This window comes from Gracilinanus agilis, chromosome 3 (genome assembly GCF_016433145.1).
Source record: "Gracilinanus agilis isolate LMUSP501 chromosome 3, AgileGrace, whole genome shotgun sequence".
Classification (NCBI taxonomy): Eukaryota; Metazoa; Chordata; class Mammalia; order Didelphimorphia; family Didelphidae; genus Gracilinanus; species Gracilinanus agilis.
Window position 1 is genome coordinate 165,076,931 of NC_058132.1, and position 26,805 is coordinate 165,103,735.

Genomic DNA, 26,805 nt, shown 5'->3' on the forward strand with positions numbered 1-26,805 from the left:
AAGAATGAATAGTCTTAAAGGTAGGAAAAGAAACAGGAGAGATCAACATCAAGAAAACTTAAGAGAGGAGAGAAGGTGGTCAACCAGCACTGAATGCTGCAGAAAGGTCAAGAAGGATAAAGACTTGGAAAAGGTGATCAGGTTGAGAAATTAAGGAGCCATTTCTAAATTTGGGAAGGGCAGTTTAAGATATGACAACAAATTGCAGAGGGCTTAGAAGGGAAAAGAAAATGACATAAAGGCATTAAAATTTATATAGCTTTTAAAAGAATTTAGCCAAGAAGGGGAGAAGATAGAATGATGGCTACTGTAATGGTCAAGCCAAGCAAGGGTATTTTTTTTTAACGATGGGGGGAGACAAGGGTGTGTTTGTGAGAGAGTGAGGATGATAGTAGAGGAAATCTGCTTGAAAATATGGGAGGAAATGGGATCAAGGATGCCTGTGGAGGGACAAAAGGGCCATTGCTTCATGAGAAATAGTGAAGATAATAGGGCAAGATGTTTTGAGTGATATGAAATAAAGAAGAAAATAAAAGAATGTGCTCTAAATAAATGGCCTCGTTTTTGTTTTTTTTTTCAGAGAAGCAGGAGATAAGATTCTCAGTTAAAAAGAGAGGGTACAGCAGGAATTTGGAATAGCTAGATATATATGAGATAGAGAATCACATAGAGAGGTATAAAAACATGTCTTGATGAAGTGAAGACCCAGTTGGAGTTCTGGAATGTAAATTTGTAGTGGACCTAAACTCAATAGTTTCATGATTTCCTCTAATTATATTCAGCAGCAAGTAAATTAGGAGCAAAAGAGGTGGAACGTGGGAGTAAATCCTTGGAAAGGAATGTTTAGGGACAAAAGAGCAAGTGGTTTGAGTAAAAAGAGAAGGTAAAAGTGCACTGGTTTACTAAGTAGTAGAGATAGGGAAGAGAGCAAAGACAATGTAGGGGTGATGGGTTGAGAAGGAATAGAGGGCTGAAGGTTATAGAGAAAACAAATAACAGGATTAAGGATTGTAAGGATTACTGTTAAATGATAAAAAGTTATGATCATTTAAAGGATTTCAAGGTTTATGAAGACGGAAGTAGAAAATCTGTAGACAATGACAAGATCAAGTTCAAAACCAAATTCATTATCTTTTTCCCATTAGCTTTATTCTCCTCCTGATTTCATTATTTTTAATTATGATACCACCATTCACTGATTTCCTATATTTATACCCTTGGATATTACCTTTGACTCTTCACTCTTTCTTATCTCTTATACATACATAAGTTATAGGTAAGGTTGATTCCAGCTCTGAAACAGTTCTTTATTTATCTACTCCTATCTATTTCCATTGCCACCACCATCTGGACTATAGTAACAGCCTAACAAGTATTTCCCACTTTCTCTTTCTTTCTTTCTCTCCCCCTCTCTCTCTCCTCCAATTCATCCATCATTCCTTTGCTTCTATAGATAGAATAATATCCTGTATACATATATTATTTTTTCAAATAAACATCAACATTGTTGAGATTAAAGTTAAATTTAAAAGCATTACTGAATTCTTGCACTACATTCTCTTAAATCAAGAGATACTAATGGTACAACTATTATCACTTGCAGAGGGCAGAAACAAAATGGTGGAATAATGGAAAGCAGTAGAGAGATCCCCAGAAAAACTTCTCCAAACAGATCTAGAAAACGTACCAGACTGAATCTTAATGGGTAAATAAGAAAGAAGTAAGAAGTAAGAAAAAGTCACAGTGAATCATTTTTCCAGTCCACCTCGGTGTAGAGAAACAGATGAAGAGATCTATGGACACTGGAGACCAGATTTATCTAGAAGACCTGTGCATAAAACATTCCTGGGCAGGGAGAAGATGTGTACCAGGTTACTCCCAAATCCAAACAGAGTATTTTGACAGAAACAGGTGCCAAATCATAGCTTTGTCATCCAATATCAAGTTCTGGGTCCTCTCCTCAAACCCCAGAGTAATTCCTGAACAAATTTAGAAGCAAGCAAGAATGGTATGGTTAATATCCTAGATGTCAAAATATGGTTTCAGTTCCAGCATCTAACCCAGTCTAAAGTCTCCAAAAGCAATAACTAGGGCAAGAATCACAAACCAGGAGGCAAAGGGATCTACATTTCTGTCACTCTGAACCAGCAGAGTTTTCCAGCAGGTTGGGAGTGGCTAAGTCCAACAGCAGTAGTTTGCTGTTACTCAGAACTAAACCTAGGTCAGAAACTTGGAGAGCTCAGACCAGGGTGGATAGCAATCAGACTTTGCCCTTACTTACAACTATTTAGGGAGCAGTGAAAGCTCACAAGTCCCCATCCTGAGCTGTTACTGAGATCCTGGAACACACCATGTAACAGGAACATGGAAAAATAGTAACAGGAAAAGCCCAGACCTTCCTTTCAGAAATTTGCAGAGCTTGGCCCTAACATCAAGTCTGAAATCAGGAAGTAGGCTGAAAGAATGAGCAAACAAAAAAAAAAATCCTACCATAAAAAGTTATAATGGTGGCAGTGATGCTTAAGGTACAACCCAGAAGAAAACAATGACTCCAAAACATTTATAAGCAAAGCCTCAAAGGAATCACTGTGTAAGCAAAAATTCCTGAAAGAGATGAATCAAGAGTTAAAAAATAAATAAATTTAAGATGTTTCTGTCAATGAAAAGAGAGAATAAGAGGGGAAAATGGGAAAACAAATGAGAATTATGGAAAAAAAGAAGTGGAAAGGGAATTAACATTCTGGTAAAGAAGTATAAAACTTGCTCAAGCAACCGATTGCCTGATAATTAGAAAGGACCAAATGGAAGCTGATGACTCCATGAGAAAACAAATATCAAAACAAAGTCAAAAGGCTGAAAAAAAAAAGAGAAGAAAACAAGATATTTTATAGGAAAAGAAACTGAGGAACAGCCAGGTAACACTTTGTTAGCTATGTGACCCTGAGCAAGTCATTCAACCCTGATTGCCCATCACTTGCCACTTTTCTGTCTTAGAATTGATACTAAGAAGGTAAGGATTTAAAAAAAGAAAACTGAAAACAGAGGGCAGAAAAAATTTGAGAATCTTCAAATTTGAACTGTATAACCAAAACAAGATCTTAACTTATATTTCAGGAAATCTTTTTAAAAATTGCAAATCTCTTGGGAATAGGAGGCAAAGTAGAAACAGAAAGGATCCACCAGTCACCCTATGAAGGGAATATATTAATGATTCTGTTTGATTCCAGGAGAATGGAACAAAAGAGCCACAATACAGTACAAAGAAGCACAAGGTCAAGGAGACCAACCAATTCCAATGGAATTGATGAGAAACTGCACAGTACCTAGGAGCACAAGATCAAAAAAGACCATACCAATCCAGGTAGGATTGATGAACCTCTAAGCCAATACTGAAGGACTTGAACCTAGTATTTGGGGTTCAGGATCATGGCTGTTCTGACATATGTTAGAAGGTCAGATTTCTCTGAGCCACATCCTAGTCAAGTACTGAAAGTTGGCTATCATCCTGGCTCTCCCTATCCCTGAGAGTGGAGGCAAATCAGACAAAGGAATGATACTTCCCTTTCACACAAAAATCTGGTCCTTTCTTCTCTTTTATAAGTATGACAATTTTCTATAGTCCTGGATATTGAATGGGTAATTGCATAATTATAGAAATCACTTTAATTGGGCCTTGACTCAAGGACCCGTTATAAGTTTATTTTTCCTTTACTTATATTCTTGCACATAAGACTTTGACATTTTATATTTCATCCACGAGTTATTTTTTCTTTTTTTTTTTTTTTGGAATTTTTTGATGTTTTTGGATTTCTTTTGATAATTGACTCATACACTCCCATAACTCAGTCATGTATCCTTAGCTGATCTGGGTGTTTGTCTTTACCCTCTTCAGGGAGGAATGTGTTATAATTCTCCTCAGGGAGGTATGTATGTATTATAATCTATAATGTAAAGTTTAAATTCTTTTGGGAGTAATTTCAGGATAAGGAACTTGCTACCTCCCCAGAACCCAAACAATGAACCTGTTTGGAGAAGGCACCATGAAGATGCCCACAGAGACCCTACATTGCATCAAGAAGATTCACAGTGAACTTTGGGGTGCAATTGATTGAACTGTGAGGGGTTGAATGCATTTGTTTTGAATGCCGAAGGGGACTGCCCCCTAATTGGCTTTTTGTCAATGCGCCTAGCAATCAGAGGATTATTGGTTTTGTCCTCTTTTCTTTTTATCCCCAAATTACTATAATTTAAAAGTTGGTTATGTTTACAAGAGCCTTCAGGGGGACCAGTCTCCCATGGTTCTCAGGGGGCAATGTGTTATAGGAAGTTTTGGGGTCCTTGAACTACATTTCCTATGAGCCCACTGGCACCTTGTCATTATGTGATGACATAGACAGTTACGTGATGATGTAGACAGGAGGATAAAATTGAATGGCTGGTTTTTTACTTCCTCTTTTGCTCCCGATCCAGCATGGTGGTGGCAGGTAACAGCGGGCCTTTTAAACTGACTAAGCCAGAATGGAACATGGCTTCGTTTTCTAATGGCTACTAATAAATCTATAAAAACCATAATATTTCTAAAGCTATCTTTTTATATTAATTTTACTTCTTACAGGTGTCATCACCATTTTGTACTTGAGGAAACTGAGGCAAACAAAAACTAAGTAATTTGCCCAGTCTGAAGCTAGATTTGAACTCAATTCTAGCCCTAGCTATCCTTGGTGCCACCTTGGTGAAAAGACAAGATGGAGCTAGGCAGTAAATTGGGGTTATATGACAAACAGAGAAGTTTTTATGTTATCCTAGAGGCAATAGGGAGCCACTAAAGCTTCAGAAACACTGGCATGTTCAGGCCTACACTTCAGGAATATTAATTTGACAGCTATATATAGGAAGAATTGTAGATAGGAAAGATTAGAAACTGATTAAGAGGTTACTGCAATAGTATAAGTAAGAAGTGATGACACCAGGACTAAGGTGATTACAGTGAGTAGAGCAAAGGTGAGGGATGCAGGAGCTGTTGAGAAAGTGAAATAGACAGAACTTGATAACTATAATAATTTGGGAGTTAAGGTAGAGCAAAGAGTTGAGGGTGACTCCAAGACTATCAGTGTGACTGGAATAGTAGTTGTACCCTCCACAGAAATAAAGAAGTTGGGAGGAAAGGTGAATTTAGAAGAAAAGACAATGAGTTCTGATTTGAGTATGTTGACTTTGATATGCCTATGGGAACATCCAGGGAGAGCTGTCCGATAGGGAGATGAAGATGCAAGCCTGGCACTTAAGAAATAGATGGGCAGGATATATAGATTTGGCAGTCATCTGCAGAGCTGAATCCCAGGGAGCTAATAAGACCACCAAGAAAGAGTACAAAGAGAGTGTAACAATTTTTATAAATTTAAAAAAGTTGCACTTATTAAAAAAATTGGAGGAAAATGAGAAGAATCATGAAAGATATACAGAATTCTATGGAGACAAAGAGGGAGTGCGTTTCAGGAACACAGGATGGTTGGTGCCAAAGCATAGATGAGAAATGTGAGAACAGAAAGAAGACCAGTTTGGATAAACCATAGTGTCCAAAGTACAGGAAGTAATGGATGTCGCGGGTTAAGACCAGACTATGAGGGCTTTAAAAGCCAAAAAAAGAAGTGTTTATCCTAGAAGCCTCAGGGAGTAGCTTGGAGTTAGTCAGTCAATCTTAGTCATCTAACATTTATTAAGTACCTACCATGTCCCAGGGCACTGTACTAAGAGATAGGGATACAAAAGCAAAAAACGGTATTTCTGCTCTGAAGGAGATCACAGTCCAACAGAGAAACAAAATGCAAACCACTATGTACAGGATAAACTGGGAGGTGATGTCAAAAGGAAGGCACTAAAATTAATAGAAGAGAGGACTTCAGCTGAGGTTTAAAAGAAGTCAGGAAAGTGAAGAGAGGGGAAGAGTTCTAGCATTGGGGGATAGATAGTGAAAAGGCCCAGAGTTAAGAAATGGAGTGTTATGTGTAAGAGATAGCAAGAAAGCCAATGTCACTGGATTGTAAGTGGAGGGGATAAGTTATAAAACTGGAAAGGCAGGAAGGGGCCAGGTAATGAAGGGCTTTGAAAGCCAAACAGAGGATTTTATATTTGATCCTAGAGGTAATAAGGAGTCACTAAAGCTTATTAAATGGGTGTGTGTATAGGGGTGGTGGTGGTGGTGGTGATATAGTTAGACTTATGCTTTAGGAAGATCCATTTGACAGCTAAATGGAGGGTGGACTAGAATGGAGAGAGACTTGTGGCAGAGTAAACAACAAGCAGGTTATTGCAATAGTTCAGTGTGAGGTAAAGAGGATCTGCGCCAGGGTAGTAGCTGTGTCAGAGGAGAAAAAAGGGAATATGAGAATATTACAAAGGTACAAATGACAAGAGTAAAAAGAACTTGGATATGAGGGGAAGAGGGAGACAGAGTGGGAAGTTGAGAATAACACCAAGGTTTGGGGAGAAAGATAATGAATTCATTTTTAGAAATGCTGGTTTTAAAGATCTAGTTTGATATGTCTAAAAGTGAGTTGGGGATATGAGAATGGAGGTCAGGAGAGGGTTAGGGCTAGACAAATACATCTGAGAAATATCTGCATAGGAATGGCAACCGAAATTACAAATGCTGATGAAATCAAATTAAATACTACATAGAGAGAAGAAGGTACAGTTTAGAGCCCTGTAGGATACCCTCTTTTATCAAGAATCTTCTGGGTAAAGATCCAGCAAAGGAGACAGATAGAGTGGTCAGACAAGCAGGAAGAGAATCAAGGGAGATAAATACCACAAAAATCCATAGAAGAGACTACAAAGGAAAAGATGGTGATTAAAGGTCAAAAGTTGCAGAGATTATTGAAAGGACTGAGAAAAGATCATTAGATTTGGCAATTAAGAGATCATTAATAACTTTGGAAAGAGCAGTTTGGGTTGAATGATGAGGTCAGAAGCCAGACTGAAAGGTGAGGAGAGGAGAGGAAGTAGAAGTATCTATTGCAAACAGCCTTCTCAAGGAGTTAGTTCTGCCATAAAAGAGAGAAGGGATATCAAACAATAGCTAGCAGGGATTATGAAATGATCAAGTCGAAGGCTGGGAGAGATATAGGTTTTTTGTAGGCAGTAAGAAAGTAGCCAAGAAAAAGGGAACAATTGAGTTTTAGTGCAAAAGTGGAGATAATATACTAGAGAAGAAGGAACGGAATGGGATCATATAAGCATTCAGAAGAGTTAGCTTTGGCACGAAGAAAGGTTATCTCTTCATGTAAACAGGAGTGAAATAGAAGATAGTGGCAGAAGGCATCCTGGTGTAAGATGAAGAACAGGGGAGAAGAGGCCAATGGTCTCAATTTTTTCAGTGAAATACTGGCCAAGGTTCTTATCTGAGAAGGTGGGGAGGGAGAGATAAGAGAATTGAGGAGGGATGAAAAGCTTTAGAAGAATCACTGCAGTGAGTGGGATAGTAAATTGATTAGGGAGGTATAAAAGTATTGCATTGCAGCTGTGGAAGCCCAGCTGAGATGATGCGACATAACCAGTCTGCATGGTTGTGTGATTTTCTTCAGCTTCATTCAGCAGCACATGAGTAGGAACAAAGGCAGCAAATGGTGGGAATCATTCAGGGCTAGGATTTGGAAGGACAAGATATTCGATATGAAAAAGGGGCAAAGGATTCAAGAGAAGAGGACAGTGCAGAATTGAAGTGGTTCACCAAGAGATCAAGATGGGGAAGAGAAGAGAGTAGTAATAGCCTGCACAGGAGTGATGGCCTAGGAAAGAATAAAGGAGTCAAGGGAGAGGTGATTATAATGAAAGTGAAGATCAAAATCCGGAGTAGTAAGGCAGAGTGAATAACAATAGATATTCATCAGGTAAATGCATTTAAGAGTTCACAAATATGGATGAGGTATGCTTGTGGGATGGCAAGCTGTGAGAGGGTCAAGAGAATGTGTTGGCTGAGGAAGTAGAAAGCCATAGTGTTTGAGGGAGTATCAATTTATGTGTTCAAGTCCCCTGGTACAAGGGCAAAAGTTAGGCAAGAGAGAAAGAGTGTGAGCCAGTCACTAAATTCACTGAAGGAAGGAGATTATTCTGGAGGACTGAAAATAAAGTTACCAGAATCTCAAGCAGATGTTGACTGAAAAGAATGGTAGACAGTCAGACCAGTGCTTAAAGAAAATCACTTTGTCAGCTATATTAAGGACTGGAGAGGAAAGGATAACAGTAATATAAATAAAAGCATGGCAGAAAGGCAACTAAACTTGGAATAAATACAGCAATCAATCCCGAAATGAGAGGTTAGAGGACTATGGATGCTGACTGTGGCAGACTAAACACAGTTACTATAGGGGTTATTTTTGCTTAATTCTTAATTTGTTTCAAAGAAAGCTAAGAGATAGGTGGGGAGAAAATGTGAAGGGTATATAGCAGTGATTCCCAAAGTGGGTGCTACCGCCCCCTGGTGGGTGCTGCAGTGATGCAGGGGAGTGGTGATGGCCACAGGTGCATTTATCTTTCCTATTAATTGCTATTAAAATTAAAAAAAAAATAATTTCCAGGAGGCTAAGTAATATTTTTTCTGGAAAGGGGGCAGTAGGCCAAAAAAGTTTGGGAACCACTGGTATATAGGGAAAGAATTATGCTATAAAAATATGTTGATAAAAAAGCTTTTAGATGGAAAAAAAAAATTAAAGTTGAGGGTTATCCAAAGGACAACGTTGAGATTATAACACACCGTCAAAAAAGAATTCTCTTAAGTGCTGTAAAAGTTGTCATCACTGAGATGTATGCCCAGAAAAAGAGTGGAGAAAGTCATATAGCAAGAATAAGGGATAACTGATGAATACTTTATTGATATTCATGCAATGTCAAGAGATCTAAAAGAAAGTCCTCCATAATTGGGTGGACTCCAGTGGAGAATTTATGGTAATACATACAAAGGGAAGGGAATAAGCATTTATATAGAACCTACTATGACCTGAACATTTAAGCACTTTCACAACTATTATTTCATTTGAGCCTTACAACAACTCTGAGAGATGGGTATTTTATTTATCTCTATTTTACAGTTGAGGAAAATGAGGCAAACAGGGGTTAAGTGAGTTGCTCAGGATCACACATCAATTAAGTGCTTGCATCCAAATTTGAACTCAGGTCTTCCTAAATCCAGGCCCAGGGCTCTATCCACTGTACCTCTAGTGGACAAGAGCTGCACAATATGAGCAGGCATAGATTGAATATGATCATTGTTAAAGTAATAATTACACTGAAGTGAACGCAGATTCATCAGCAGCTAAGTATGCTCTTAATCTAGGTAAAAAGTTTTTGGTGCTTAAGTCTAAATCAGTGATTCCTGACTCCTATTTTGAAATATACTAAATTATTTTTAATTATTTCAAGGACTGTCATTAAATCCAAATAAGATTAATTCTGATCTATTTTTATTTGAAAATATGTAGGTTATTCAATATTTTTCATGAGAACATATCACAAAATCAAAACCTGGTAGTACTAACCCCTAAAATATTGGCAATTACTAATATAAATAATCATTCTATAGAAAAACCTTTGCTTATTCTTCACAAAATTTCAATTGAAATCTATCTCAGGGATCATTTAGTACAACCTGTACCTGAATAGAATCTTCTTTACAATAATAGCTATACTTGAAGATCTCTATGGAAGCAACGCCAGATACTTTTAAAAGCAGAATAATTTACTTTTGGACAGCATTAGTTATTTTTTTTTAAACCCTTAACTTCTGTGCATTTGGCTCTTAGGTGGAAGAGTGGTAAGGGTGGGCAATGGGGGTCAAGTGACTTGCCCAGGGTCACATAGCTGGGAAGTGTCTGAGGCCGGATTTGAATCTAGGACTTCCTGTCTCTAGGCCTGACTCTCAATCCACTGAGCTACCCAGCTGCCCCCTAAACAGCATTAGTTATTAAGAAATTTTTCCTTAAATCAAATTTAAATCTACCTCTCTGCAAGTGCAAAACACTCTTCTGCCTGTCTAAGGTCAAAGAGAATGAATCTAATTTCTCTTGCATCTGAAAATTCTTCAAATTCTTTGGATAATAGTTTTAGAGCTAAAAAAAGGGTTATAGTCCTTATTTTATGAAAGTTATCCAGTCCTTATTTTAAGAAAGACCAAATCAAGGATTAGATAAAGCGACCTGTCCAAGGCCACATACATGGTAAATGGCAGAACCAGGATTTGAACCCAGGTCCTCTGACTTTCCACTTGAATGATAAGATTATGTCCACTTATAAAATAAGATTTTTCTCTTGAGTCTATTATAAATACTGAAAGTATAACAGAGACGCAGATAGTTTACGACTTTTAAGCGAATACACTTTTAGCCTATTAAAACATGCTCTGAATTCATCATAAGAGAAATTGTACTATGGCAGATGCTTATACTTTAAAACAGCTGATTTTTTTTTTATAATGCTCAATGTGAATACAGGTAATGATATAATGCCCCCTCTCCCTCAAATCATTTTTAAATCAAAGTCAAGAGTTGTCAGCAAATAGGTTAAAGTTAAAATGCTTTCAATAAGTCTGCAAATCTAGTATGTGGGGTATTTGCACAATCATATAACAAACAGGTTCAATTTTATTAAAAATTTCAGCCTTTAGAATGAAGGGCTAATGTTGGCAAGTTCTAAATCCCTAATATAATCTCATGATGATCCCGACATCAAATCATAAGCTCTTGTCACTGCTCTTGGTCTTCTTCCATATGACTATGCCAAAGAGTTGGTAAATTTAATAAATATGTATTACAAAGTTGAAAACTGAAAATCCTTCCTTTTGGCTTCAGTTCCTGTCTGCCCTTTAACTCCAAGGATTTCTTCCTGTTGTACAGGTACAAAGATTAGTATTGTTTCTATTTTTCTTTCAAAATATAGTAATTAGCTTCCTTTTAACACTAGAACAGAAGTTTTCTAAGATGATACAGATAGAAAAAGTTTCTGACTTTAAAAAAAAAGGTAATTTCACTTCTGTGTTTAAGAAGATTCTTTAGGATCATAAGCTTTAAGAAGTATAGTGTAGGAGGAGAGTCTGGTGCTCAGCTGAAAAAATAACTATTTGAAGCTTAAAAACAAACCATTTTGGTCTACAAGTCAAAGCTAAAGTCAGAGCTCTGACTGAGCGAAAAAGTTATAAGATTTAGAGCTATAGAGATTTTAGAGACCATCTATAATCCAACAAGGCCTACCTCCATTTTTTAAATGAAAAGGCTGAAGTTCAGAAGTTGCCTGAGGTCACAAAGGCTTTAAGAACTACATTATGAGTTGAACTCAGGTCCTCTTAATGATAAATCCAGTGCTCTATCTACAACATTCATCCTGCCATGTGCTATTGATATTTTAAAATTCATTCTCTGCACATATGTGCCTTTCTCTATATCCTTTGAATTTGAACAACATCCTTCCTGAGAGATAGTTCCTTTCTTAGATGTGCATGGAAACTATAAAACAACTTCAAAGGGAGCAGTAGCTCTGGACTCTACATTCTAACATTTTAAAAGAAAGTAAAAAGCAATTTGAAAAGTGTTATGCCTCATAGCACTAAGGTAGACTTAATGAGAGACGATAAATACACTCAAGATAACTATATTGCTAATGACCTAAATCCTGTGGATTTGGCTGTCCTTGTTGGCCTTATCTCAAATTAATTGCATACAGATCTGGGGTTCCTTAGTGGCTTGGAATGAGTGTAATGTTTTCAAAATTTAAATTAGAGTATGTGCCAGAACTTCCAAAGAATTATGAAGAATACATTCTAAACCCTCTCTACAACAGCAGGAGCTTCAGCAGAGTTCAGGTTGAAAGTATAGGAGCCCCTCCACACCAACCATTCCCAAGTTATTAGGACCTTAAAATAGTACCTGGGGGTTCCAATCCTAATTCAGGGTCTAGATTAGTATGATCAATTCGGGATGCTGTCAAAGTTGTTGTATCATCAAGTCATTAAGTTATATTACCTGCATCCAGAACCCAAAAAGGACTTTGGGTTTCATCACAGAAAGGGAAACGGTGATTTAAAAAATACTTTCAGCTACATGTCTGTAAAAGGAAATTTTCTAATGCCATCTCGAAGATAATAATAGGACTTTGCAATTTACTTGTGGACAGGAAAGCCCACTATAAAGAGAAAAGAAAATGTATCACTGATAGAACAATAACAAAACAAAAGCTTTAAGCAGAAATGCTGTCAGAGAATTTGAAAGTGCTCCTTACAGGTCCAGCAGACAATTCCTTCTGGAAAAGAATTACCACTATGTTCTTAGTAGATTTAGACTGGACATAAAACACCCAACTCTCCTGTCTCCATTTCAGCTAAATGGACTGAATTAAATTTCTGTCTACTTTTTTTCTTTTTCTGCTGATACATAAAAAATGTTTATACTCTGGACACTATAGAATTGAAAGGCTCTTTGATGCTGACAACACCACAGCAATGGTGAGAGATTCAGACAAAATAAAGCCTTTCCTAGAAATTGAAGTGATCAGAACTAAATTACCAAAGGATGTTATGATTCACTATCCCTAAAGATCATTAGGAAGGTCTCTTAGACAGCGTGAAGGACAAACTAGACAACATTTTGAAGATCTTTCTAGTTCTAGGAAAACTTTTTGAGAATGTTTTTATACCACAGCAAGTCTAGACAAGTGGCTAACAGTCAACTTACTTTTAGAAAAAGACAAAGGCTAAAAACACCTAAAATGATTGGTTAAATTAATTAAAAACAATTCTTTCCAGTGAGACCCCCATACAAAAATTTCAGACATCATCCTCAATTTTTTGCTCACTGCAAAATAAACAGATATCTAGCAGAAAAGGTCATTCCCTGAACCCCTAGTCTCTCTTTTCATGAGGTATTATGTAATGCAAGGCTGCTCGGGCAATGTTTACAACTAACATTCTTCCTCAATTCTTCAAAGACACAAAAAATGGTGAAAGGTCAAGGAAATGGCTCTTCCTACTCATTAATCTCTTTTTTGTGGCCCCTAGTGCTTCTGATATCCAGTCCTAAAACCAAAATTTTGGAGACTGAAGGGAGTATTAAGAGCAGTATCTTTACCTTTATCTACCTAAATACAATCTATTTATTCAGAACTCATGTGAAGAAAGGCAATTTTTTTTTCATGGAAGATGGTTTGTCATAATGGATAGAGTACTAGACTTGGAATCAAGAATATTTCAGTTCAAATCTTGCCTATGACATTTACTAGTCTGGTGACTAAAGATGTACCAAGTGATACAATGTATATACAGTGCTTTATACTTATTTGTTAAAAACTATTAAAATGCCGAATATTACTTTTCATTCATAACAGGAAAGTTATTTGATGCTAATGATAGAAACCACCACCAATTAGTTAACAGATTTGTCCTAATTAAGGGGGTTGTACAATACCATATCTTTAAACTAGACAAACAAAATAGAATACAAATGAACCTTCATAAGCAGTAAGCTCTTCAAAGACAGGGAGAGATCCACCTCATTCAGTTTTACATCTCTCACAAGGTATTCTGTACCTTGCACTAAATTAGAATTCAATCCATTGTTGCTGATTTTGAGGTAGGTAATACATTAATAAAACTATGAAAAACCAATGCTGTGATAATTTCCCATTCACTTAATAATAGTTTAACATACACTCTACTGAAATTTCTTATAAATTGGAGTCTAAGCATGGTTTTATATCCATTGATGGACAATTAGCAGTGGTTCCTACCATGTTAGGAAGTTTTTCTACCCTCAAAAAAAACTATTTAAGGCACCAGATGTTCTTTTAAAAGGCTCTTCAAAAGTAAGCATCCTTCTGTTAAGTGAAAAAAACAAAACAAAACACTATGAAGTCTATCTGGAACATGCCTATAACAATCTCTTTCCAGACAATGTCTCCCAATCTTATTAATGAGGCTAGAGTAAGCAAGGATTATTCTCTTATGATTAAATAACCTGCTATTTCACAATGAATCAGTAAAAGACAGGATCCACAGAACCTAACTATTTGAAGGGACCTCAGAGGTCATCCAATTAAACATATACCTGACCAAAAAGAGACCCTTCCTATAACATCATCAAATTTCCAAATACCTTCAATAATGAGGAAGCCAGTTCTAAGTCAGTTTCCTAAGCCAATTAGGAAGACTAACATTTTGGACAACTTTGTTTTTCCTTACATAAAATCCAAATGTCTCTCTGCAACTTCTGGCAATTAGAGGGTCTAGTTTTGCCTTGTAAAAACATGCAAAACAAATCTAACACCTTAAAATTCTTGAAGACTGATAATAAGACCTCTTCCCTGCCCCAACCTCTCTTTTCTCCAATCTTATCCTTATTACTCATATGGCATGTTCTCCATTCCTGTTATTGTGCTGCTCACCCTCTTTTGCACATGCTTCAGTTTGCCTATGTCACTAAGTATAAATGAAATAATATAGGTAAAAGCATCTTTCAAACTTATAAACTCTGAACGGGAACTATCATCATTATGATCTTCCTTAAAAATGTATCTCTCAAAAATGAACACAGTGCTACAGATGGGATTTGACCAGAGCAGAATTTTGGACATTAGGCCTCTCTAAATGTAACTCAGGATAGCATTAACTTTGTGGGTGCCACGTGACCCAAAATATTGACTCATAATGAGGTTACAGGTGATCAAAATCCACAGATCTATTTCATAGGAATGGGCATCTTAATAACTTTCCCAAATAGTACCTATAAAATTGACTTTTAAACAAAATGCAGAACTTTGTCCTAATTGAATTCACGTTGTTAATTTGCAGCCATTGTTTTAACCTGAGGATAATCTTCTGGATCCTATTTTCTAACATATTAGCATCCCTCTCAGCTTCATACTATCTGTAAAAATATGAAAAGTATACCTTCTACAACTTCAAGTCAGTAAGAAAAATATTCTAAAAGCAGAAGGCTGAGGCTAAATCCTTGGAGCACTCTACTAGATAATTCTCTTCATAGTTCTCCATCAGTTCAATCATTCAACAAATTCTGAATCCACATACTCATACTAACATGTAGTCTACTTCTATCTAATATGTAGTCTACAAGAGACTGTCAAATGCTTAGCTGAAATAAAACAAAATTTCATATCTCTGCTTTCCTAGAGAAACTGAAATAATCATTTTATGCTTCCACTGGAATCCAGGAGGCTTACCTTTCAATTTTCTTCCTAAATTTTCTTTGTCTCTCTAGTTCTTTTACTTGTTCCCTCTCAATATCCATGAAAAGTCGTCTGTATCTTAAGTATTGCTTTTGACGCTAAAAGAAAAGAGTGATAAATTTGCTAATAGCCAGCAATCAGAGGACTTTCAAATAGCAATATATCTGCTTCACATATGAGGAAACTGGAATAGGACCTTGAAAAGATAATTTCCCTTCCACCTATAGATACTCATTAGAATTAGTGCTTAAAACTGCCATTCTATGACATCCTATATAACATATATTGGAAAAAGAGACATACCACAATTAATTTAGTTTGTCCTCCTAAGGAAAATTAGGTCTACTTTTTGTTTCTGGGTGAAAACAAACAAACAAACAAAAAAAAAAAAGAGAGAAGGGTACCCAACACTAAAGTAGATAGCAAAATATGAATCAATTTAAGTTTCTATTATGAGAACCCCATTAGATGAGGATTACCTTATAGTTGAGGCACAAATTAGGAAATTATTTGTCCAAAGAGTTAAGTTACACAAAGTCAAATGCTGTTGTGGCTGACTTATCTAAACATTGTGTTTTAGGATACCTTCTAGAGAACAGCTAAGTGATACAGTGAAAGGGGGACTGGGCCTGGAGTCAGGAAGACCTGAGTTCGAATCTAATCTCAGACACTTCCTGACCCTGGACAAGTCTTTTAACATGTCTATCTACTTTCTCATCTGTAAAATGAAAATAAGAATAGCATCTACCTTTCGGAATTTTTTTGTGAATAAAATGAGCTAATATTTGTAGAGCACTTACTGTAGTATCTAGCCCTTACAAAGTGCTATATAAATGTTAGCTACTATTATTGTTGTTATTATTGACAGGCACAGGGTTTGTGTGTTTCATATTGGTATAATATCAAGTTCTTGAGTAAAAAATAATACTAGATTAAACTAAGTTTAGGTCTCAATAAGGTGATAAAATTAACAAGGAAAAGCCAACTGATCTAAAGTATATATTTAAGTTACTGAAGCAAATCAAAATTATATGCATCATAAAGTCTAACCTAGAATCTAGATTTTGCTATAAACACACTTGTTGGTAATTAAATTGCTGAAATCTTGAGATAATTTGCAAATAATGAAGACTGTTTTATTATTGTTGTAATTACTCAACTCACTTCATGGTCACTACTATAATTACTTCAAAGCATTTGGATTTTGTTGTTCTTGGCTTTTTAGCTATATGCTAATTCAGGTACTTCAAGAACACATAAAATTAATGGCAGTGTATTTAAGTTAGTACATTTCACATACCGCTTTCTTATCTTCTTCTTGGTCTATTCCACATTCAAATAAAGGTAAATTTTGGAATTCACTTCTTAATCCTGACTGAGGACCACCATAAACCTGCAAAATAATCCAAATGCATTTAAACCACAAACTATGGAAAGTTAACCAGAGTATTTTTTTAACCAGAATATTTTTTGATACTTTACCTTTAAAAAATTTCATTTTCAACATTGAGCTAAATTTTATGAAGAACCTAAACAAAACAAACTACAAATAAAAGAATAAAGCATAAAAGAATGAAAGAGACCAACTTCAGAGGAAATCAGTCAACCAAGACCACAGAGAAGAGAACAATGAATAGTTCAGTAAGGGAGATGGACAATAATATTTTAAAGTTAACATTAATCTTGGTGTTTTGTACATACCATGAGTTTATACAGGGTTGAATCTAATGCAAATAAAGGGTTCCAGAATCTCAGGGTCTGATATCTATAATTCACACACACACTTTCTATCATGAGCATGCAACAAAAGCAGGCACTTGAATTTGTCCTTAATGATCATAGCAAAGAGGGACATGAAACTTAATTCTTCCATTAGAATAGAACTCAATTATAATTAGCTTATTATGGAGTATTAAAAAGATGGCTCAAATCACACCCTAGAGATAAACAAAAAGTACAATATGAAATGGGTTATAAGAGTGGGGCCTAGTCCTGTCATCCAATACTAGTGCCATAAAAGCTCCTCAGTAACAAAGCTGTGATCTGAAGCTGAGAATTCATTTGGCCATCGCCTCTTTTTAATTTTTAAAAATTCAGCTTAAAAAATGGATTTTTTTCCCACCTACATAACTCCAGAAGGATAGCCCTGATAAAGATTTCTCTATCATGAAATGAGAGGAATGGTAACCCAAGGACACTTCAGTACAGTACCTTGCACACAATTGCCACTCAATAAACTCAATACTTGCTGTGATTAAATGACAAATACAAGAAGGAGGAAAATCACTAGTAGAGCAAAAGAAAGAAAACAACATGAGTTGGAAGGAAAAGCTATATGGTGTGTATGCTAAAAAGCACAAGACTAATTTTCAACAGCATGAGATAGTTCCTACCATCACACTATATTAAATAAAGCCCCCCATGAATATGTGAAGAGTGGTTTTTCATTTTAAAAAATACATACACAGGGGGCAGCTAGGTAGCTCAGTGGATTGAGAGCCAGGCCTAGAGATGGGAGGTCCTAGGTTCAAATCCAGCCTCAGACACTTCCCAGCTGTGTGACCCTGGGCAAGTCACTTGACCCCCACTGCCTACCCTTACCACTCTTCCACCTATAAGTCAATACACAGAAGTTAAGGGTTTAAAATTAAAAAAAAATACATACACATATATATGATATAAATGGCTTCAACCTTATTATGATAGTGAAAATATACCAAGGCTACGAGAAAGCTATTGGGTAATTTTAATAGTAATACTCTATGACTAAAAAGATGATATGTTTTGTCTATATATAGATTATAATATAGTCAATAAGATTACATTAAAAAGACTATCATCCTCCCTCTACCTACCATTTCCTCTTTAATTGTGTAAATGGACATCAGTCAACACTAATATTTCCTTACCCTCCTCCTCAGGAGAGGAGAATAAAAGCAAATTATGCACCATCACACAGCATCAACGCCTAAACAAGGGCAGGGATCATGAGCTTAGCAAGACATTTTTGTAAGGTTCCAAACACTTATTCTTTGCCAATAGCTCTTATGAAGAAGTTTCTTGGGGCACCACATAAGTCTCCTTTTATAAACTCCAACTGACCAGAAAATAGTAACTCCCAGACAGGGGTGAAGGGAACAAAAAACACTCAGCTGGCTTAAAACACACAATTCAATCACTGTTTTCAGGGTCTAGGCATTGTGCCACAAGGCAGCTGGTGGCACTTATAAACCATGCCAGTGGTATGTGTCACCATGATCCCAATAACTTGACATCTAAAAAGGATGAAATCACCTAAGGGGAAGATACTGAAATAAATCAGAGAAAGAGGGTATTCCTAACTAGCTGGGTTGGTAGTAATTCTACTTTCAGTGGGATTCATCTCTTACCCAGGAGTCACAAAATTTGTGTTTGTAGCATACCATCCTAGTGCCAAAAGAGACTATTTATACTGCAGAGTTCAATGACCCAGAAAGAGGATTCTTAGCTCCAAGGTTACTAGAACCTCTTACCAGCAAGCAAACTTGAAGATGAAGCTTCAAACTATGTTCCTATCTCTTACTTCTATCTCAACATCTATTCCAGTTTAATGCTAGGAAACTCCAATTCAAGTTCCTTCTATTTGTTTTCTCTCTTCTTTTTTTCTGCTTTATGAGATCTTTGCTGAAGATCTCAGTATAAAGACTAGTATAGTTCTTGTTGACCTATAAGAAGCAACTTACCTCTGCAGTTTCCTGGGCCGGTATCTTGCCTGGAATAGGGTAGGAAAGGGGCTTTTCTGTCCCTTTACCAACTGCACCAGCAGCTGATAGCTGCCCAAAATGTGGTTTCTGAAAAGAACAAACAAAATACTAATAGCTGGATAAGAGCAAAACACTAGAAATAATACTCTAAGTTCCATCAAAAGTCTTAGGATCACCCTTAGTAGGCTGGGTTTTTCCTTATGTTATGGGATAGTTTAAAGTAAAAACTTTGGTCTAACTTCTCAAAATCTGACTTATAAAGTGTTTTAAGTTAACCAATAAAGCCCATGGTGAATATGTGAAAAGTGGTTTTTCATTTTAAAAAATACATACATATATACATATGATATAAATTGCTTCAACCTTATTATGATAGTGAAAATATACCAACACTACAATGAAAGTTATTGGGTAGTTTTAATAGAGTAATTTAGGGAAAATGAAGGATTTTAATATGGATTCTTTAAATTCCATTTCCTGACTTCTAATTCTATAGCCCCAAACCAAATGCAGCACAGTCTTCACAAATTCTATCTCAAATCCCAAGAAGTTATTTCCCATGATTCACTTACCTCTGCAGTCTCCTGGGTCTGCATCTTGCCTGGAATATGGTAAGGAAGGGGCTTTTCTGTCTCTTTACCATTTACACCAACAGTTGATAGCTGCCCAAAATATGGTTTCTGAAAAGGACAAACAAAATATCAATAGTCTGAGTAAGGGCAATACAACAGAAATAATTTCTCTACTTTTCATCAAAAGTCTTGGGATTGGGGGCAGCTGGGTAGCTCAGTGGATTGAGAGTCAGGCTTAGAGACAGGAGGTCCTAGGTTCAAATCCGGCCTCAGACACTTCCCAGCTGTGTGACCCTGGGCAAGTCACTTGACCCCCATTGCCCACCCTTACCACTCTTCCACCTATGAGACAATACACAGAAGTTAAGGGTTTAAAAAAAAAAAAAGTCTTGGGATCACTCTTAGTAGGGTGGATTTGTCTAGTACATTATGGGATAATTCAAGATAAAAACCCTGGCCTTTCTAGAAACTAACACTATAAAGTGTTTTGTTTAATTCACCAGTAAAGTCCATGGTGAATACCTGAAAAGTGTTTTAATTAAAAATAAATAAATACATACATACATACACACATACATACATACTTATATACATATAATATAAAATATCTAAACTCACTATAATAGTGAAAATTTACCAAGGTTTCAATGAAAGTTATTGGGTAATTTTAATAGGATAATCTAGGGAAAATGTAGGATTTTAATATGGATTCTTTAAATTCCATTTCCTGACTTCTAATTCTATAGCCCCAAACCAAATGCAGCACAGTCTTCACAAATTCTATCTCAAATCCCAAGAAGTTATTTCCCATGATTCACTTACCTCTGCAGTCTCCTGGGCCTGTATGTTGCCTGGAATATGGTAAGGAAGGGGTTTTTCTGTCCCTTTACCATCTGCAACAGCAGCTGATAGCTGGCCAAAATATGGTTTCTGAACAGGATAAACAAAATATCTATAGTCTGGGTAAGGGCAATACAATAGAAATAATTCTCTAGGTTTCATCAAAAGTCTTGGGATCACTCTTAGTAGGGTGGATTTATCTGGTACATTATGGAATAATTCAAGATAAAAACCCTGGCCTAACTTCCTAGAAACTAACACTATGAAGTGTTTTGTTTAATTCACCAGTAAAGTCCATGGTGAATACCTGAAAAATGTTTTAATTTAAAATATATATATTATATAAAATATCTCAACTCATTATAATAGTGAAAATATAACAAGGTTTCAGTGAAAGCTATAGGGTAATTTTAATAGGGCAATCTAGGGAAAATGCAGGATTTTAATGTGGATTCTTTAAGTTCTTTCTCCTGACTCCTAATGCTATAGTCCCAAATTAGTTGCAGCATAGTCTTGGCAAGTTCTATCTCAAATCCCAAGAAGTTATTTCCCATAGTTCACTTACCTCTGCAGTTTCCTGGGCCTGTATGTTGCCTGGAATATGGTAAGGAAGGAGCTTTTCTGTCCCTTTACTATTTGCACCAACAGTTGATAGCTGGCCAAAATATGGTTTCTGAAAAGGACAAACAAAATATCAATAGTCTGGGTATGGGCAATACAATAGAAATAATTCTCTAGGTTTCATCAAAAGTCTTGGGATCAGATAGTAAGGAAAAAAACTTGTAGAAAAACATTTATAACCCCACTCTTTGTGGTAGCAAAAAATTGGAAAATAAGGGAATGCCCTTCAATTGGGGAATGGCTGAACAAACTGTGGTATCTGTTGGTGATGGAATACTATTGTGCTAAAAGAAATAATGGGGGGCAGCTAGGTGGCTCAATGGATTGAGAGCCAGGCCTAGAGACAGGAGGTCCTAGGTTCAAATCTGGCCTCAGACGCTTCCTGGCTGTGTGACCCTGGACAAGCCACTTAACCCTCATTGCCTAGCCCTTACCATTCTTCTGCCTTGGAGCCAATACACAGTACTGACTCCAAGACGGAAGGTAAGGGTTTAAAAAAATACTTTTAAAACTTTTTTAATAATAAAAGAAATAATGAACTGGAGGAATTCAATATGAACTAGAATGACCTCCAGGAATTGATGCAGAGTGAAAGCAGCAGAACCAGGAGAACATTATACACAGACAGATGTACACTATGACACAATTGAATGTATGGACTTCTCTACTAGCAGCAATGCAATACACCAGGACAATTCTGAGAGACTTATAAGAAAGAACACTATCCACATCCAGAGAAAGAACTGTGGGAGTAGAAACACAGAAGAAAAACAACTACTTGATCACATGGGTCAATGGGGATATGATTAGGAATGTAGACTCTAAAAGATTACATTACTGCAAATAATAATATGGAAATAGTTCTTGATCAATGACTCATGTAAAACAGTAGAACTGCTTGTTGGCTACCGGGGGGAGGGGGGAAATGGTGGGGACAGGGGGCTGGAGGAGAGGAGGGAAAACATGAATCAATTAACCACAGAAAAATATTATAAATCAATTAATTAAATAAAATAATTTTTCCAAAAAAAGTCTTAGGATCTCTCTTAGTAGGGTGGATTTGTCTGGTATATTATGGAATAATTCAAGATAAAAACCTTGGCCTAACTTCTTAAACCTAATGCTATAAAGCATTTTGTTTAATTAAATTCACCAGTAAAGTCCATGGTGAATATCTGAAAAGTGTTTTAATTAAAAAAATATATATATATGTATATAGAGGCAGCTGGGTAGCTCAGTGGATTGAGAGACAGGAGGTCCTAGGTTCCAATCCAGCCTCAGACACTTCCCAGCCGTGTGACCCTGGGCAAGTCACTTGACCCCCATTGCCCACCTTTACCACTCTTCCACCTAGGAGCCAATACACAGAAGTTAAGGATTTAAAAAATGTAATAGGAGGCAGCTGGGTAGCTCAGTGGATTGAGAGCCAGGCCTGGAGACAGGAGGTCCTAGGTTCAGATCCGGCCTCAGACACTTCCCAGCTGTGTGACCCTGGGCAGGTCACTTGACCCCCATTGCCTACCCTTACCAATCTTCCACTTATAAATCAATACACAGAAGTTAAGGGTTTAAAATTTAAAAAAAAAATGTAATAATAATAATAAAATAAAAATATGTATATACACATATACAATGCAAAATACCTCAACTCACTATGATAGTGAAAATATACCAAGTCTTCAATGAAAGTTATTGGGTAATTTTAATAGGGTAATCTAGGGAAAATGCAGGATTTCAATATGAATACTTTATGTTCTATCTCCTGACTCCTAATGCTATAGCCCCAAACCAGTTGTTGCACAGTCTTGGCAAATTCTATCTCAAATTCCAAAATTTCCCATGGTTCATTTACCTCTGCAGTTTTCTGGGGCTGAACCTTGCCTGCAATATGGTAAAGAAGGGGCTTTTCTGTCCCTTTACCATCTGTACCAACAGCTGATAGTTGCCCAAAATATGGTTTCTGAAAAAGGCAAAAAAATATCAATAGTCTGGGTAAGGGCAATACAACAGAAATAATTGTCTGGTACATTATGGATGATTCAAGATAAAAATCTTGGCCTAACTTCCTAGAAACTAAAACTATAAAGTGTTTTGTTTAATTTACCAGTAAAGTCCATGGTAAATATCTGAAAAGTGTCTTAATTCAAAGAAAAAATAAAGATTCACTCTAATAGTGAAAAAATACCAAAGCTTCAATGAAAGCTATTCTATAATTTTAATAGGGTAACCTAGGGAAAATGCAGGGTTTTAATATGGATACTTTAAATTCCATCTCTTAACTCCTAATGCTATAGCCCCTGTTGTGAGGGTTTATTTAGTAATTAATTTAGTAATAGTGTTGGACCTAGCAGGAAGGGCTGGAGGATTCCAAGACGGAATGAAGGAGCAGGAAGTAGGGCTTGTGCCCTGAGAGAGACTCCATTAGTGGTTGGCGCAAACTGTTGCTAGCCCTGGGAGATCTCAGAGTTAAGAAAACCCTGCATCCTGATTCCCTGGGATCCTGAGTGGTGGAAGCTTTCAGCAAGTGGACAAGACCTGCAGAGCTGCACCGAGTGGAGAAGGAGTTTGGGATCTGGTGGACAGCATCTCAAGCTCACTCTCTCTACCTGGGTACCTTGGACCACCTTGGCTCTTGGCATCCTGTGATCATCCTTGGATAACCGTGAGCCCCAAAGCTACCCTCAGGCCCTTTAGCTGTGCTGGCCAAACCTGGCTGGAACCAGGTTTGAAGCATCCTTCCTAGTGACTCCAGTACTGCTCCTTTGGGCCCTGCCTGGCTTAGGATAATTAGATTAGAGTAGTCAAGTCCTCCCCTAGCTCTGTGGTTTGCCCTTTAGGTTTTCAAGTGTAGAATCCCCTATCCCATCTTTTATTTAGTTGCCCTCAATTAAACTGTTAAAAACCTTTACCTTTACCTGCTGGTTCCATAGACCCTGGCCTAGGGTTAGCTGGGTGACCATTGGGGCCAACTGCCATTCCTGTGTTAAAACAGTGAACCCTGGTCTCCGTATCCTGGTTGGTCCTGTCTCTCCTTCAACCCAGTGTGTGTACCCACAAACCATTTAGGTCACATTTTAACATCCCTGGTGCCCCATCTTTTACACCCCACACCAGTTGCAGCACAACCTTGGCAAATTCCATCTCAAAATCTCAAAGAGTTATTTCCCTTAGTTCACTTACCTCTGAAATTTCCTGGGCCTGTATGTTGTCTGGAACATTGTAAGGAAGGGGCTTTTCTTTCCCTTTACCATCTGCAACAGCAATTGATAGCTGGCCAAAATATGGTTTCTAAAAAGGACAAATAAAATATTAATAGTTTTGGTAAGGGCAATACAACAGAAATAATTTCTCTAGGTTTCATCAAAAGTCTTGGGATCACTCTTAGTAGGGTGGATTCGTCTGGTACATTACAGAATAATTCAAGATAAAAACCTGGCCCTAACTTCCTAGAACCTAATGCTATAAAATGTTTTGTTTAATTAAATTCACCAGTAAAGCCCATGGCGAATATCTGAAAAGTGTTTTCGTTATTTAAAATATATATATATGTATAATGTAAATTATTTCAATTCATTATGATAGTGAAAATATACCAAGGCTTCAATGAAAGCTATTCAGTAATTTTAATAGGTTAATCTAGGGAAAATGCGGGATTTTACTATGGATACTTTAAGCTCCATCTTCTGATTCCTAATGCTATGGCCTCAAACCAGTGCAGCACAGTCTTGACAAATTCTATCTCACATCCAAAGACTTCACATGGTTCATTTACCTCTGCAGTTTCCTGGGCCTGTATGTTGCCTGGAATATGGTAAGGAAGGAGCTTTTCTGTCCCTTTACCATTTACACCAACAGTTGATAGCTGCCCAAAATATGGTTTCTGAAAAAGACAAATAAAATATCAATAATCTGGGTATGGGCAATACAATAGAAATAATTCTCTAGGTTTCATCAAAAGTCTTGGGATCGGGGCAGCTGGGTAGCTCAGTGGAGTGAGAGTCAGGCCTAGAGACAGGAGGTCCTAGGTTCAAACCCAGCCTCAGCCACTTCCCAGCTGTGTGACCCTGGGCAAGTCACTTGACCCCCATTGCCCACCCTTACCAATCTTCCATCTATAAGACAATACACTGAAGTACAAGGGTTTAAAAAAAAAAAAAAAAGTCTTGGGATCATTCTTAGTAGGGTGGATTTGTCTGGTACATTATGGGATAATTCAAGATAAAAACCTTGGCCTAACATCCTAGAACCTAATGCTATAAAGTGTTTTGTTTAATTAAATTCACCAGTAAAATCCTAAGGATTTTAATATGAATACTTTAAGTTCTATCTCCTGATTCCTAATGCTATAACCCCAAACCAGTTACAGCAAAGTCTTGGCAAATTCTATCTCAAATCCCAAAATTTCCCATGGTTCATTTACCTCTGCAGTTTCCTGGGCCTGAACTTTGCCTGGAATATGGTAAGGAAGGGGCTTTTCTGTCCCTTTACCACCAACAGTTGATAGCTGCCCAAAATATGGTTTCTGAAAAGGACAAGCAAAATATTAATAGTCTGGGTATGGGCAATACAACAGAAAAAAATCTCTAGGTTTTATCAAAAGTCTTGGGATCACTCTTAGTAGGGTGGATTTGTCTGGCACATTATGGGATTATTCAAGATAAAAACCCTGGCTTAACTTCCTAGAAACTAATGCTATAAAGTATTTTGTTTAATTAAATTCACCAGTAAAATCCATGGTGAATATCTGGAAAGTGTTTTATCAAAAAAAAAAAATACAAAAAAATGTAAATTACTTCAATTCACTATGATAGTGAAAATATATCAAGGCTTCAATGAAAGCTATTGGGTAATTTTAATAGGGTAATATAGGGAAAATGCAGGATTTTAGTATGGATACTTTAAGCTCCATCTCCTGACTCCTAATGCTATGGTCCCAAACCAGTTGCAGCACAGTCTTGGCAAGTTCTATTTCAAATCTCAAGATTTCCTATGGTTCATTTACCTCTGAAGTTTCTTGGGGCTGAACCTTGCCTGGAATATGGTTAGGAAGGGGCTTTTCTGTCCCTTTACCATTTGCATCAACAGTTGATAGCTGCCCAAAATATGGGTCCTGAAAAGGAAAAACAAAATATCAATAGTCTGGGTATGGGCAATACAATAGAAATAATTCTCCTGGTTTCATCAAAAGTCTTGGGATCACTCTTAGTAGGGTGGATTTGTCTGGTACATTATGGGATTATTCAAGATAAAAACTTGGCCTAACTTCCTGGAACCTAATGTTTTGTTTAATTAAATTCACCAGTAAAATCCTAGGATTTTAATATGGATAGTTAAAAGTTCCATTCTCCTGACTCCTAATGCTATAGCCCCAAACCTGGTGCAGCACAGTCTTGGCAAATTCTATCTCAAAACCTAAGATTTCCCAAGGTTCATTTACCTCAGTAGTTTCCTGGGCCTGCACCTTGCCTGGAATATGGTTAGGAAGGGGCTTTTCTGTCCCTTTACCATTTGCACCAACAGTCAATAGCTGCCCAAAATATGGGTCCTAAAAAGGAAAAACAAAATATCAATAGTCTGGGTATGGGCAATACAATAGAAATAATTCTCTAGGCTTCATCAAAAGTCTTGGGATCACTCTTAGTAGGGTAGATTTGTCTCGTAACATTATAAGATAAATCAAGATAAAAAACCTTGGCCTAACTTACACACACACGCGCGCGCGCACACACACACAATGTAAACTACTTCAATTCACTTTGATAGTGAAAATATACCAAGGTTTCAATGAAAGCTATGAGATAATTTTA

General features: G+C 36.9%; 1 protein-coding gene across 1 annotated transcript in view; it reads right to left on the reverse strand.

Annotated features, from left to right (window-relative positions):
- CCDC15 (coiled-coil domain containing 15) overlaps positions 1-26,805 on the reverse strand; it is a 67,615-nt gene that overhangs the window by 18,839 nt on the left and 21,971 nt on the right. The window contains exons 12-22 of the mRNA XM_044668985.1: positions 26,069-26,108; positions 25,419-25,520; positions 24,771-24,878; positions 24,179-24,286; positions 22,851-22,958; positions 20,943-21,050; positions 20,360-20,467; positions 19,538-19,645; positions 18,945-19,052; positions 16,523-16,615; positions 15,217-15,320 (exon numbers count right to left, since the gene is read on the reverse strand). Of these exons, the coding sequence (XP_044524920.1) occupies positions 15,217-15,320; positions 16,523-16,615; positions 18,945-19,052; positions 19,538-19,645; positions 20,360-20,467; positions 20,943-21,050; positions 22,851-22,958; positions 24,179-24,286; positions 24,771-24,878; positions 25,419-25,520; positions 26,069-26,108 (1,095 nt within the window). The remainder of the gene's footprint in view (positions 1-15,216; positions 15,321-16,522; positions 16,616-18,944; positions 19,053-19,537; positions 19,646-20,359; positions 20,468-20,942; positions 21,051-22,850; positions 22,959-24,178; positions 24,287-24,770; positions 24,879-25,418; positions 25,521-26,068; positions 26,109-26,805) is intronic.